This window comes from Aquarana catesbeiana, linkage group LG13 (genome assembly GCF_042186555.1).
Source record: "Aquarana catesbeiana isolate 2022-GZ linkage group LG13, ASM4218655v1, whole genome shotgun sequence".
In the NCBI taxonomy this organism is placed as follows: domain Eukaryota; kingdom Metazoa; phylum Chordata; class Amphibia; order Anura; family Ranidae; genus Aquarana; species Aquarana catesbeiana.
The window spans coordinates 210,106,261-210,119,877 of NC_133336.1; the positions used below are offsets into that span (position 1 = coordinate 210,106,261).

General features: G+C 43.5%; 1 protein-coding gene across 1 annotated transcript in view; it reads right to left on the reverse strand.

Moving 5' to 3' along the window:
* The window catches only part of LOC141116661 (ribonuclease inhibitor-like), a 51,965-nt gene extending 39,601 nt beyond the window's left edge, over window positions 1-12,364 (reverse strand). Inside the window, exon 1 of the mRNA XM_073609054.1 lies at window positions 12,309-12,364. Within this exon, the coding sequence (XP_073465155.1) occupies window positions 12,309-12,364 (56 nt within the window). The remainder of the gene's footprint in view (window positions 1-12,308) is intronic.
* Between the last annotated feature and the right edge of the window lie 1,253 nt (window positions 12,365-13,617).

Genomic DNA, 13,617 nt, shown 5'->3' on the forward strand with positions numbered 1-13,617 from the left:
GAGGCAGCCAGAACATGTGACTGAAAGAGGCAGTGGAACGGCCTGAGGACTAAGGCCAAAGCAGAGCTGTGGGCGCTAAAGTGAAGCCATCCACATTGAGGAATCCTGTGGTCTGTGTGACCAGGATAAAGAGCAGAGGTACTGCTAAAGAGAGCCAGGTGGGCTAGCATTTTCTATTGTGTTTATTTGCTGGAGATGAACCCCTGCGTGGGAACCCTTTATGTTACAGACTTTTATTTGCCTTTTTAATAAAAATGGGCTACCATGCACTTAAATATAGTTCCTGACTGGCTTGAATCACTGACAAACGCATCTGCCATGAGAGCTAATGGTCCCCGATATTACAATATATATGTATAATGCCTTGTGTGTGTGTGTGTGTGTGTGTGTGTGTGTGTGTGTGTGTGTGTGTGTGTGTGTGTATATATAATAAAAATAAATATATATATATATATATATATATATATATATATATATATATATATATATTATATACATACACTGTAAGTGCAGCTAACTGACTCGCCTGCCTACTCTATCTAACCTAAATCAAATGACACTGTCTCTCTGTCTATCTCTCTCTCAACGCCGGAACACACTACACAGGGCCGCCGTGTAGGCAGCCTTATATAGTGTGGGGCGTGTACTATACCCCCTGAGCCATAATTGGCCAAAGCCACTGTAACTTTGGACAATTACGGCCCTCTGTACAGGCGGCGCTGTGATTGGCCAAGCATGCGGGTCATAGTGCATGCTTGGCCAATCATCAGCCAGCAATGCACTGCGATGCCGCAATGAATTATGGGCTGTGATGTGCCACTCACATTTGGCGCGAACGGCCCATATCTTTCGTAATTCGGCGAACGGCCGAACACACGATGCTCATCCCTAGTTTACACACACAGATCCATGGTCCTGCTGTGTTACCAGGCAATCGCGGGTGCCCCGCCGGACATTGCGGCCACCGGACACCCGCATCGGTTCCCCAGTGACACGGTGTGCGTGATTGCTGTCGGCGGCACACACGCACCCCCTGGTGGGTCGGGAAGGCAAGGGCATCATATGACGGCCTCCCAGAATGAGAGCCGTGCCGCCTTGCCGTCATATGACAGCCAGTGGGCGGCAAGCGGCTAACTATGTTCGCGTGTTCAAACAAATTTTTTGCCTGTTCACATGTTCTGGTGCAAACCGAACAGGGAGGGGGTGTTCGGCCCATCCCTACTACATACTTGTTGGAAGATTGAACAGAGATTGTACAATCAGACTGTAATGTGTGTGATGAGAATTAGATATCCTGGAGGTTTTCTCTTTTTGTGGATCCCAATTACTAAATGTGAGATGAGAAGTGGATGAGGTGGTGTGATCCATTCATTATTCCTGTATGGGGATTGGACCATACACACTCACACTGACCTCTAGGCTTTCACCTCCAACCTTCTGCTAAGTCTTGGATTCAGTTGTGGAGATTCACTTTGATGGTCACAGAAGTCTCACTCATGTTGTGGAAACTTCATTGATGAAAACTGACACCATTGTACTTTGGGATTTCCTCTGAACATCATGGTGGAGGATTTGATCTTATGGTGTGGAGAAGATTTTATCATTAACATTCTTTATTTTTACTTTGACGATTTGTACTAATATTGCTACACTAATTTTATATCTGCTGATTATAAATTCTCTTCATTAGTTATCAGTGGAATAGTCTCCATACCATTGTTATATATACACTTATAGGGAGTTTTGTGATGAGTCTCATGTTTATTGTTATATTTTCACATTTATATTGTGTGAATGTTATATACTAGTGCTGCAGTCTTCCATATTATACTAGATGTGATAATTCCACCAATAGGGATCAGATATAACAATTCCATTCACTACAAAAATACACTTTCATAAATGTGAGCAAGGGTAGATCTCCTCCAACCTATTCACAGCTACTTCAATCTATATAACAACATATAATACATAAACATGACGAGCAACAAAGTTATCTTATAAAATTGCAAACAACAAGACTTTATACATGTTAAAAAAGCTGATTTCCTACAACCCCTTTACCACTACTTCCATCACCGTACAGTAACAGAAAAGGGAAGTCCCAGAGATTCATCCAGATGGTTTAAATCAATGCTGATCAGCTGCCGCCTCTTTGCAGAAAATTCAGTCAACCTCCACCACACCGATGAGCAAACAGGTCACTTACCAAAAGATTTGTCCCCACAAGCAAGGCCCAGATCAGCAGGCAGGAGCGTAGCTGGGACACAAGCCAAAAGGTCCTTACCACATGGGCAGCGAAGGTACAGGAACATAAGATGGAAGCAGAGTCAGGATAGAGGCCAGAGTCGGTACACAGTCAGGCAGAACGGCAGAGAAGCACAAGACAGGAAAAGAGTCAGAGTACAAGCCAAGGTCACAATAGGCAGGCAGGAATCCAGAGACTGGTCAAGGGCAAGCCAGGTCAAGCATGTGTAGGCAGATATAGAAGGTCAAGGCGCATTTAACCACTTCAGCCCCGGAAGGATTTACCCCCTTCCTGACCAGAGCACTTTTTACAATTCGGCACTGCGTCGCTTTTAACTAATTGTGCGGTCATGCAATGCTGTACCCAAACAAAATTTGCGTCCTTTTCTTCCCACAAATAGAACTTTCTTTTGATGGTATTTAATCACCTCTGCCTTTTTTTTATTTTTTGCGCTATAAACGTAAAAAAGACCGCAAATTTTGAAAAAAAAATATTTTCTACTTTTTGTTATAAAAAAAATCCAATAAACTCAATTTTAGTCATACATTTAGGCCAAAATGTATTCGGCCACTTGTCTTTGGTAAAAAAAATGTCAATAAGCGTATATTTATTGGTTTGCGCAAAAGTTATAGCGTCTACAAAAGGGTACATTTTCTGGAATTTACACAGCTTTTAGTTTATGACTGCCTATGTCATTTCTTGAGGTGCTAAAATGGCAGGGCAGTACAAACCCCCCCCCCCCCCCAAATGACCCCATTTTGGAAAGTAGACACCCCAAGGAAATTGCTGAGAGGCATGTTGAGCCCATTGAATATTTTTTTTGTCCCAAGTGATTGAATGACAAAAAAAGAAAAAAAATACAAAAAGTTGTCACTAAATGATATATTGCTCACACAGGCCATGGGCATATGTGGAATTGCACCCCAAAATACATTCAACTGCTTCTCCTGAGTATGGGGATACCACATGTGTGGGACTTTTTGGGAGCCTAGCTGCGTACGGGGCCCCGAAAACCAAGCACCGCCTTTAGGATTTCTAAGGGCGTAAATTTTTGATTTCACTCCTCACTACCTATCACAGTTTTGAAGGCCATAAAATGCCAAGATGGCACAACCCCCCCCCCCCCAAATGACCCCATTTTGGAAAGTAGACACCCCAAGCTATTTGCTGAGAGGCATGGCGAGTATTTTGAAGCTCTCATTTGTTTTTGAAAATGAAGAAAGACCAGAATTTTTTTTTTTTTTTTCAAAACTTTGACAAAAAGTGAGGTCTGCAATATACTCACTATACCTCTCAGCAAATAGCTTGGGGTGTCTACTATCCAAAATGGGGTCATTTGGGGGATTTTGTGCCACCTGGGCATTCCATGGCCTCCGAAACTGTGATAGGCAGTGAAGAGTGAAATCAAAAATTTACGCCCTTAGAAAGCCTGAAGGCGGTGCTTGGTTTTCGGGGTCCCGTGCGCGGCTAGGCTCCCAAAAAGTCCCACACATGTGGTATCCCCATAATTCCCCATCGATCGATACTGCACTTGGGTGGGCTGGGCTGGGCCGGGCGGAGGGGCAAAATACAGGTGCTAGCAGGTATCTGGGCTGATCCCGCTAACACTGCGTTTTTCGGAACCCTAAACTGCTGGGGACACTAGTATAGATATGATCAGATATTGATCCGTTCAGATACTAAACCACTAAGGGAGGTGTATGCTGCATGCGTGGGTGTAGCAATACTGGCGCTAATCTGACGCTGCCTGGGGTGACGCATATCACCGCCAGGCTATCAGGGGGCTAAACCTTTATTCGGTAATAAACGGTGGGTGCCCTGACACTATAAAAAATAAATGAACTAACCAGCATCACCCGTAACGGTTATACGGTGATCAGTGGTGAAAGGGTTAACTAGGTGCAATCAAGGGGTTAAAACATTTATTGGGTAGTATATGGGGGTCCCTGCCGCTATAAAACGCTGACGGCGAACCTAAATATTTAACTCCCTAACTAGCGTCACCAGTGACACTAATACAGCGATCAGAAAAATGATCGCTTAGCGACACTGGTGACGGGGGGTGATCAAGGGGTTAAAACTTTGTTAATGGGGTACCCTAGACCTAAAGGGGGCTAATACTAACTGCCCTAACACTTCTAACTGTCACAAACTGACACCATCCAGTAATCAGGAAAAAAAACCTGCTTGGTGTCAGTATGACTGGGGGGGGGGGGGGATCGGGGGGAATCGGGGGTGTTTAGTGTGCCTGGCATGTTCTACTGTGTAGTGTTTTACACTTCCTCAGATGTCTTCTCTCCTCAGCGCCGGAACGGAAACTGCAGAGCCGAGGAGAGATGACATCACATCCTCTGCCTCTGTGTACTATACAGAGGCAGGGGATGTTTCTCATTGGCTGGGAGCGACTGCGGGGGGGGCCACGATCGGATGGCCTCCCCCTCACCTCTCAACACTCCCAGACAAATGCCGACCGCCGCTGGCACCGGGGGGGTCTGATCGGACCCCCCCGCTCGCGGGAAGGCAATCACGTACCAGGTACGTGATTTTGCCTGCCCGTGCCATTGTGTTCACGTATATAGGCGTTAGGCGGTCGGCAAGTGGTTAAACAAACTAGCTGAAGACCACTCGGCAATCTATTCATGCCATAGTTCAGCTTAAATTTGGCACCCGTGCACACACTTGTACGTGTGTGTGTGCTCATGCACATTTTATTCTTGTGTACATTCTAATACATTTACACATGTGCACTAATGCCCATTCTGTATTGAGCCTTTGCTCATAATTATGAGCATGTAATGGCCTTATGGTTCCACTACACTACACTGACAAACTTCAATATACTGCATGGAAACACTACACTGACAAACTTCAATATACTGCAGTAAAACTGCATGGAAACACTACACTGACACTACAGTAAAACTGCATGGACGCACTACACTTAACTGTGCACTATCACTATATTCACACTACACTATCACTATACTGACACTCTACTCTCACAACAGAATCACAATAGCAAACTAGAGCACACTAACTCACTAGTAGCAATGAACAGCGCCCTGTTCTATATCTCGCCACTCCAACATCGCACTGCAAATGGCTCCCCTGGGCAGGAACCTTTTTATAGTGTGGGGTGAGTCTATGAGCAATGAGCCATGATTGGGCTAAGTCATCATGACTTTCTCCAATCATGGCTCTCACAATGCTCTGTGCCCTGATTGGGCAAAGCCTTTATTGCTTCAGCCAATCAGGGCTTAGAATTCACTGTGCGGTGTGCAGTGCATTGTGGGACATATGATGGGCGGAACAAACAGTTGAACCATTTGCCCAACACTAGTCTTTTACCCTACTACAGTACTTCCTCACAAACACATATTGCCTCTTAGGAATATCCATAAGCCAACTTTTTTATGACAGCAGGTATTCAGCATGTAACTGTTACAATCTACCTTCTCTCCATTTATGTGGGGTAAAATGCAGATTGGAAGAGTTAGCTTTCACATTTTCCAAAACAAATCCATTTATGCTATAGAGCCCTTACATATACATATAGTGGATGTAATGGGGGTTTACATACTAAAACTGGAGAGGGCAAAATCTGGTGCAGCTCTGAATGGCAGCCAATCGGCTTCTAACTTCAGCTTGTTCGGTTAAGTTTTGATACAAAATACTGGAAGCTGATTGGTTTCTATGCAGAGCTGCAGCAGATTTTGCCCTCTGTTCTGGATGAAGCCGTTTCTATGTAGTGTGATCACAAAGGCTAACCGCCTACTGCAGTCTCTGCCGTTTGACAGTTCTTATATAGATAAGGGGCAGATCCACCTGGTGACGTCACCTGTTGCCCCCCTTGTGATGTCACTGATCCAGCATGCATCGGTTGGTGACATTGTAAGGGGGCAGGGTCACCAGCTGATATCATCGAGTGACTCCGCCCCTTAGCTATTCAAGAAATGTGAAGTGGAGAAGCTGGCATTTGGCAGGGAGCATTCAACAAGGCCAGAGGTTTTTTCTTTTTACGGGTCCGTTGTTGCAGTGAGCGGCGTGATTGACGATGGAGCTACATCGGGAGACATTGTTTTTTTATTTTTATAATAAAGGAATTGTCAAACTTTTGTACTGTCTTTATTCTCTTTTTGCACTTTTTTGGTGAATGGGTAGGGGTAAGCAAAGTTAATTTGTGAAACTAGTCAACTCCTGCTGTGGTTCATCTGTACCTGTGTTTGTCATGAACTGTTCATCTCTTCAATAAAGCAATTTGTTTATCCTCTATGTTGTGGAGTGTGGTCAATACATTTTTTTTTGAGGGGTACTATGTATCCCATACTCATTCACATGGGGGGAACCAGGATCTGCCCCCCCCCCAGTTAAAGGGGACTTCCAGATTCCGATAAGCCCGCAGAACCCCACAACCACAGCCCAGGGTTGTGGGAAAGAGGCCATTGTCCTTGTCAACATAAGGACAAGGTGCTTTGGGGTGTGGGGGGGCAGAGGCCCCCTGCCCTAAAACACCCTCCATGTTGAGGGCATGTGGCCTGGTATGGTTCAGGAGGGGGTGGCCACTCACTCGTCCCCCCCCCCCCCCCCCCCTTTCCTGACCTGCATGCTCAGATAAGGGTCTGGTATGGATTTTTTTTTTAATAAATGGTGTGGGGTTCCCCTTAAAATCCATGCCAGACCCAAAGGGGGAGGGATCCCACACTTTTTAAAAAATGTTCTATTGTTTTGTTTACATTTCAGCTGTCAGTGGGGAAGCCTGCTGACAGCTGATGAGTCATTGGTTGTTAAGGATGCAGTGGACGTCTGCTTAAAGAGGACCTTCAGTCATTTTTTTTTTTCAACTTTCCATCTATTAAATCTTCTGCCCTTGTTGTTTTAACTTTGGATGGTAAAACTTTTTGCCTGTAAATACCTTTTACAGCCCACTTCCTGTTTCTTTTCTGATAAAAAGCCTAGGCTTATGACATCATGCACAGCTCTCCCTCTCATGAGAGTTTGCCAGGAAGGGAGGGGGGATAAGTCATTGAAGGGCCAATGAGAGCTGCAGGGCTGCAGAGCTGTTGGTCTGTCCCTGTGTAAATCCAGGAAGTGAACAGGCAGCAGCTTCAGCTGCCCACAGTTAAAATGGTTGCAGCCAGACTAAAGCCTCATATACACGGTATGATTGTTGGCAGGCGATTGTTTGTTGACAGACTGTTGTCCTAAAATCTTACCATTAGTACGCTCCTTTTGACAATTGTTGTCCAACTTTCAGCCAACAAATAATGGATGACAGGCTAGTAAATTTTTGGTGAACAACGGTTTGACATCAGATTTTTGTATCGTCAGTACACAAATTTGTCACACAAAAGTTGAAAGTAAAAACACGCATGCTCGGAATCAATGCTCACCAAACACAAAATTAGCAGAAGGGGCCCAAAGGGTGGTGCTCAAGAGCTGAATTCCTCGTAGTACATCACTACATTTGCGCTTGTTGCACAATAATTGTGTACCGTTAGTATGCAAGACAAAGTCCTGGCACACACCCTTTTGACAAAAATCAGACGCCCGGCTGGCCAACAATCGTACTGTGTATACGAAGCTTTAGTGGAGGGAGATTACTAATTGCACATGTCAAGTTATTAGCATTTTTTTCTGCTCCAAGAAGCTAAATAGTGTTATCCTATGTGTGTAATAGTGTTATCCTATGCACACTTCATTAGGCTTATCAGCATTTTTTGAGCTTTAGCATCTAGGAGCAGAAAAAAATGATAATTTTGTAGAGTGTTTTTCCAGCAGAAAAAAATACTGAATGTTCCTAAACACTCCCAAATGCTTCTAACTGCTTTTAAATTCTACTAACAACTTTTTTTGTGAGCCTTTTTTTGCCTTCATGTACTGCAAAAAATGATAATGCTCTTCTAAAAGCTACTAGAAGCTGGCACAAAAAATGCTATTATCAACATTTTTTATCAACTGTTTTTTTCCTAGCTTTTTTGAGTTTATGCTAGTGTTCATTGAGTACCAAGAGTTCAAGAGTAACTTCACTTTCGGAGGAAAAAAATCAAATCATAATGTAATTAAAAATTACCTTTCCTTTTACAAAAGGTTTATTGATAGTAAGCAAACTGAATATACAAAGAAAGCAAACAGGGCCATTTCAACATTTCAAAAAGTAGAAAATGTACACATCCACTAAATAAAATATTAAGGGCATAACCATGGATGGTACAACAAAATATATATATATGCAAACACATTTAAGCCACTACAAACAAATGAAAGGCTGCCATGTAGGATTCAGTGCTAAAAACACAAGTCAAATCAGGACCCAGGTGTAAATGGCATCAGAACGTCTCCATCACAAAAGGTAGGTTGAGACTACTTCTATTAAATTGGCAGTCTAAACTGGCTGATACCTAGGAATAGGCTGAACGACCCCCTGTTCGGTTTACACCAGAACATTGCAAATGTTCGGAACAGAATAACAAACCCCATTGAAGTCTATGGACCCGAACTGGAAAAATCAAAAGCACACATTTTGAAGGCTTATATGCAAGTAATTGGGCAGTGGGCATACAATGATTATGAGGGTCTGGGTACTGCCCTGGGGGACATGTATCAATGAAAAAAATTTGTAAAAAAACATCATTTTTAAATGAGCAGTGATTTACTGATGCTTAAAGTGAAAGCATAAAAATGAGAAAACAATAAAAATGAAAAATTCCTTTTAATATAGTGCCTAGGGAGTCCCCTTAGTGTACCTGTAAAATGGCACATCTGTACTGTGTATAGAAGCTGCTGCAGCAATAATTACATTTATAAAGCCAAAAAAATTACATATTCCCTGCAAGCTTTCTTTAATTTATAAACAAAAGCTTGGGGAGCCAGTCTGTATGATGAGGCCGCGATATAGTGCACTGGAAACAAGATTAATAAGGAGGATAAATTCTGGTGTCTCTTCTGCAGAATTTAGATAGAAGTAACAGGTGCAGAAAAATTGGTCTTTGGGTGTTAAAGGTGCCTTCACACCGTAACCCTACAGAGGTACTTTTGATGAAAGAAAGAACTACCTTGCTGTCACAAATTGAAATGATATGCACCTGTCAAACAGGTGTAGAAAAATTGGCCTTTAAGGGTTAATTGTGCCCATGAAACCTAGACCAAAAATTTCTTCCAGATGAAATCAACACCCACAACTCTAGGCAGCCTAGAAGTCTTGCAGAGCTTCCACATCCCAAAAACACTTAATCAGTGACATCGGCATCAGGGGCTTCATAGCTGCTGGTAATACAGGACTGATTTCATTTTGATAAATGTCAGCCGCACAGTCTGTGGACAGATGCGCTCAATTTTCAGTAACAAAACCTCTGGCAGCACTGAATGCCTGTTCGGAAAGCACGCTGGATGCAGGGCAGCCCAGGATCTCAATATTGGGCAAGTTCTGGCAAGTGGTCTATTCTCATGACCCAGTAAAAAAACAAGAAAACGGAGGCGCCTCTGGGTGCAGACTTTAAAACAACTTTAATAGTTAAAGGCATCAACAAAGATTGCACTCACATTTAAGTTGAACTGATAAGGCATAGAAAAGTCCCAAAAGCAACCAAGGTGGTCTGGGAGGTCAGTCTCTCGTGGCCATGGATATGTCTCCCCTGACTGGTCTCTGGTACGCTGGATGTATTGCGGCCGACAGCGATGGAGGAACACCAGAGTGAGGCTTGGAAAGCAAACAGTGATGCAGGCGAGGGGTGATGACGTCACAAACTATGCAACACGTTTCCTGAGCCGGCTAACCATGAGTGACATGACGGCTGTGCTCCTTTTGTCAAGCTTGAGCTCTGGTGTTCCTCCATCGCTGTCGGCCACAATACATCCAGCGTACCAGAGACCAGTCAGAGGAGACATGTCCATGGCCGGGACAGACTTACCTCACGGAAAACCTTGGTTGCTTTTGGGACTTTTCTATGCCTCATCAGTTCAACTTAAATGTGAGTGCAATCTTTGTTGATGCCTTTAACTATTAAAGTTGTTTTAAAGTCTGCACCCAGAGGCGCCTCTGTTTTCTTGTTTTTTTCAATGTCTTTTGGGAATATGGTTTCCACTCCCACTGGAAGGCTGCCATGAATGTGGACTCTTCACATCATCCTTACCATTCACTCCTCTGTGCTATTATTATGGACTTTACCATTTTTATTCCTTATGGCCGTATCTTATAGTTTTATTTTTGCATATTTACATGCACAACATTGTTGTTTATTCATTTTGGATTATTGCTTTTAATTTTTTGTGCCAAACACTTGTTTAATCGTGACCCAGTAACCCAGGGGATTTTTTTTCTCTTCTCTATGTGATTGAGCTTCTATAACAAGTGACCCGACCATCCCGCCAGCAAACAGATCCATTGTGTTGTATCCCGTGGGGAGATCCAGAGCCACAGATGATCCATTGATATATGCTTGTATTCCAGCTTGATCTGGTAAGATTCCAATGCATAGGGAGATTTATTCTCCATTATCCAGGACCATATATTGGAAGAAGGATTGATTAATTTATGTGACTGCTCTCACTCCTGGGATTATCAACACCAATTGCTCATTGATTATTGTATTATGAACTGTGATACCTACACTTTTGGCTACATTTAAAGGGACTATTTTCTTTTCATTTTTAATTATTCACGTTTTAATTCTAATTTTTAAGTGTTAGTTGACTATTCAGTTGACTACGGTCTTACATTCACCTTGAACATTCAGTTGTTGAGTGTTTAAATATGTAGCGCTGCTCACACAGAATATGTTTTTTGGTAATGAACCATAGATCTATTTTGTATATATAACATAGGGGATCGCCAACTGGAAAGCTCTCATCTCTGTTTTCGCCCCTAGATAATCGTCCACTATGTGATGCAGACGCTGCCAATGGGATGTTGAAGCTGGGCGCCGAGGGCTAAAAAAATTGTGAAATGCATCAATTTGGTCAGCCCCCTTCTCCGCCGCTCCTATCTTGACCAACAGAAGCCTCAAAACTATGTTTTCCATGACACTGTAACCTATTAGGAAAGGCATTTGCTAAAATCCTCTTTAAGGTATCCTCAAGAGATTTCATCTTCTGCTCTCTCTCTGGGGATGGGGTAAGTTCTGAGACTTTTCCCTTATAACGGTGGTCAAGGAGGGTTGCCAACCGCGCTTGGAGGGAGTAGTCTGCTAATGGCGATGTGAAAGGGAGCGCCGTAAGATCCCGGGTCTCCCTCCCTGCGAACCCTCGCTGATGCAGTAGCTGCTGTCTAGCAGGCTGGAACCTCCAGCTGGTCGGCATCATTCCCCCTCCTCCCCCCCCGGATATCGGACCCCTCCGAGTGGCAAGGTAAGAAAATTTCCCTTTTGAAGATTGATGATTGAAGTGACTGAGGCGGTGATCTGAAGGCAGATCGGCGGACTCCAGCGGCAGCGTGGATGGTCAAAGCAGTGTCTCCCCCCACTCCACTTTCCTCCGGAGAGCCCGGAGAAATCACTTAGCCTGTAGGCATCGGTTCAATCAGCGATGTGCAAGGCGAGGCGGTGTGAAGGGAACGAAGGGAAAGAGTGTTGGCTTGGGGGATCGTGAGTGCGGTGAGGCTCTCCGCTCCCCCTGCCCCTCTACAGAAGTCAGCGGGGAGGTGGTGTGAGAGAGTGGGGGGTCAGGTAGGAGCAGCGGGAACGCCGAGAAGTCTATCCCCCCTCACCTCTCCGACACCAGTCTTCAGCCATCTAGCTGCACAGCTGAGCGGGACGTCCCGGGCATAGAACGGGATCACTGACACTGGATCTAAAGCATCAGCTGGAAGTCCTCTAAGGGAAAAAAGCAGAAGATACGCTAGAAAGGGTGGAAACAGAAAAGGACTCAAACACGCCCTTTAAGATAAGATAAGTGATTTATATTTTTCTGCTTGATATAAACTGTGTTTCTTCCTACAAAAAATTTGACTCAAAGTAAGATTTTGAAGCGGTGTGAGTGTACTTGGAAGACCTCCCCTAACTTACTTATTGACTGTTACTGACTGTAGCTGCTGATGTTCATTAATAATGAAAGCATCATTACCTACTGTTGGAAGAATAAAAAGCGATAAATAGCAGCTAACAAGGATGGAAATAGTGACATTGTCGACTATTGCCCCCTAGTGCTTGAATATTGTTTGGAAGCAGGTAAAGGAGATTGACTCTGTACCCAGGTGAAGGGGAGGGAAGGGGAGAGAGAGGGAGGAGAGAGGGAATAAAAGAAAAGGTAACAATAAGTAGGGGGCAAAAGTCTTAAAAGTCTGAAAAAATCCAAAGCTTCAATTCTTGGTAGTATATCGTTCCCCCCATCCCCCCCTCCTCTCCTTCCTTTTTTTTTTTTTTTTTCCTTCCCTCTCCTCCACCTTGATGAGGGGTAAGAGCGGAAGGGGTGGTGGGGTAGTGGAAAAATCCCCTCACCCCAGTACAAACCCCACTTCTGGCCCAATGCACAGATATGTAACCCATGGAGTAGCGATGGCAGGGGAAAAGCATCAAAATACTAAAGGAAAACTAGAGGAAACACAAGGAAAAAAAAGATAAAAAGTCTCAGATAAAAACAACATCAGAAAATAGAGTAAATCCAGAAAATAGATTAGAACAGGAAGTTGATGCAGAAAATCCCCTGCAGAAAACGGCCCAGTTAACAACAATGACAGACATGGAAAGGATGTTTTCAGCGCTGGAAAATTCATTAAAATCGGAAATGACAAAACTCCATAAAGACATGGGACATATGCTTGTTAGAGTCGAGGAAGTGGAAAAAAGAGCTGACGCACACACAAAAAGAATAAAAGAGCTAAAAGGAGAGATTAAAACCCTAAAACAAGAGCAATTGGAACAGGCATATAGATTAGAAGATCAGTTAAATAAGGAGAAGAAGAAGAATGTAATGATCCGCGGAGTTCCTGAAGCGCCCCAAACAGAGAACATAATAGAAGTAATTGGGCAAGTTCTCAACCTATCAAGCATAAATGAAGCAAGAAATGAATTAAAGATTGAAAGGGCCTACAGAACAAGAAGGCCAATAGGTCTTTCAAATGAAACCCCAAGAGATATAATAGTCCGCTTCTGTAGCCTGGAAGGAAAAAACCTAGTATGGAAGAGTTTAAAGGAGAAACCACCAATTTTATTAGAAGGAAAGGAAATTCAGGTTTTTCAAGACTTATACTTCAATATAACTGGGGTTTTCCAGCATGCTTAATGGTTAAAAGAAATGGAAGAACTAAAAAATTGAGATTCCTAGAAGAAATCCCAAACTTCTGTAAGACTCTGGAAATCCCTTTACCAAAAGACTTGGTTGAAGCAACTATAAAACCAGATAAGCAAATGGGGGAAGAAACACAGTGGCAATTAGTT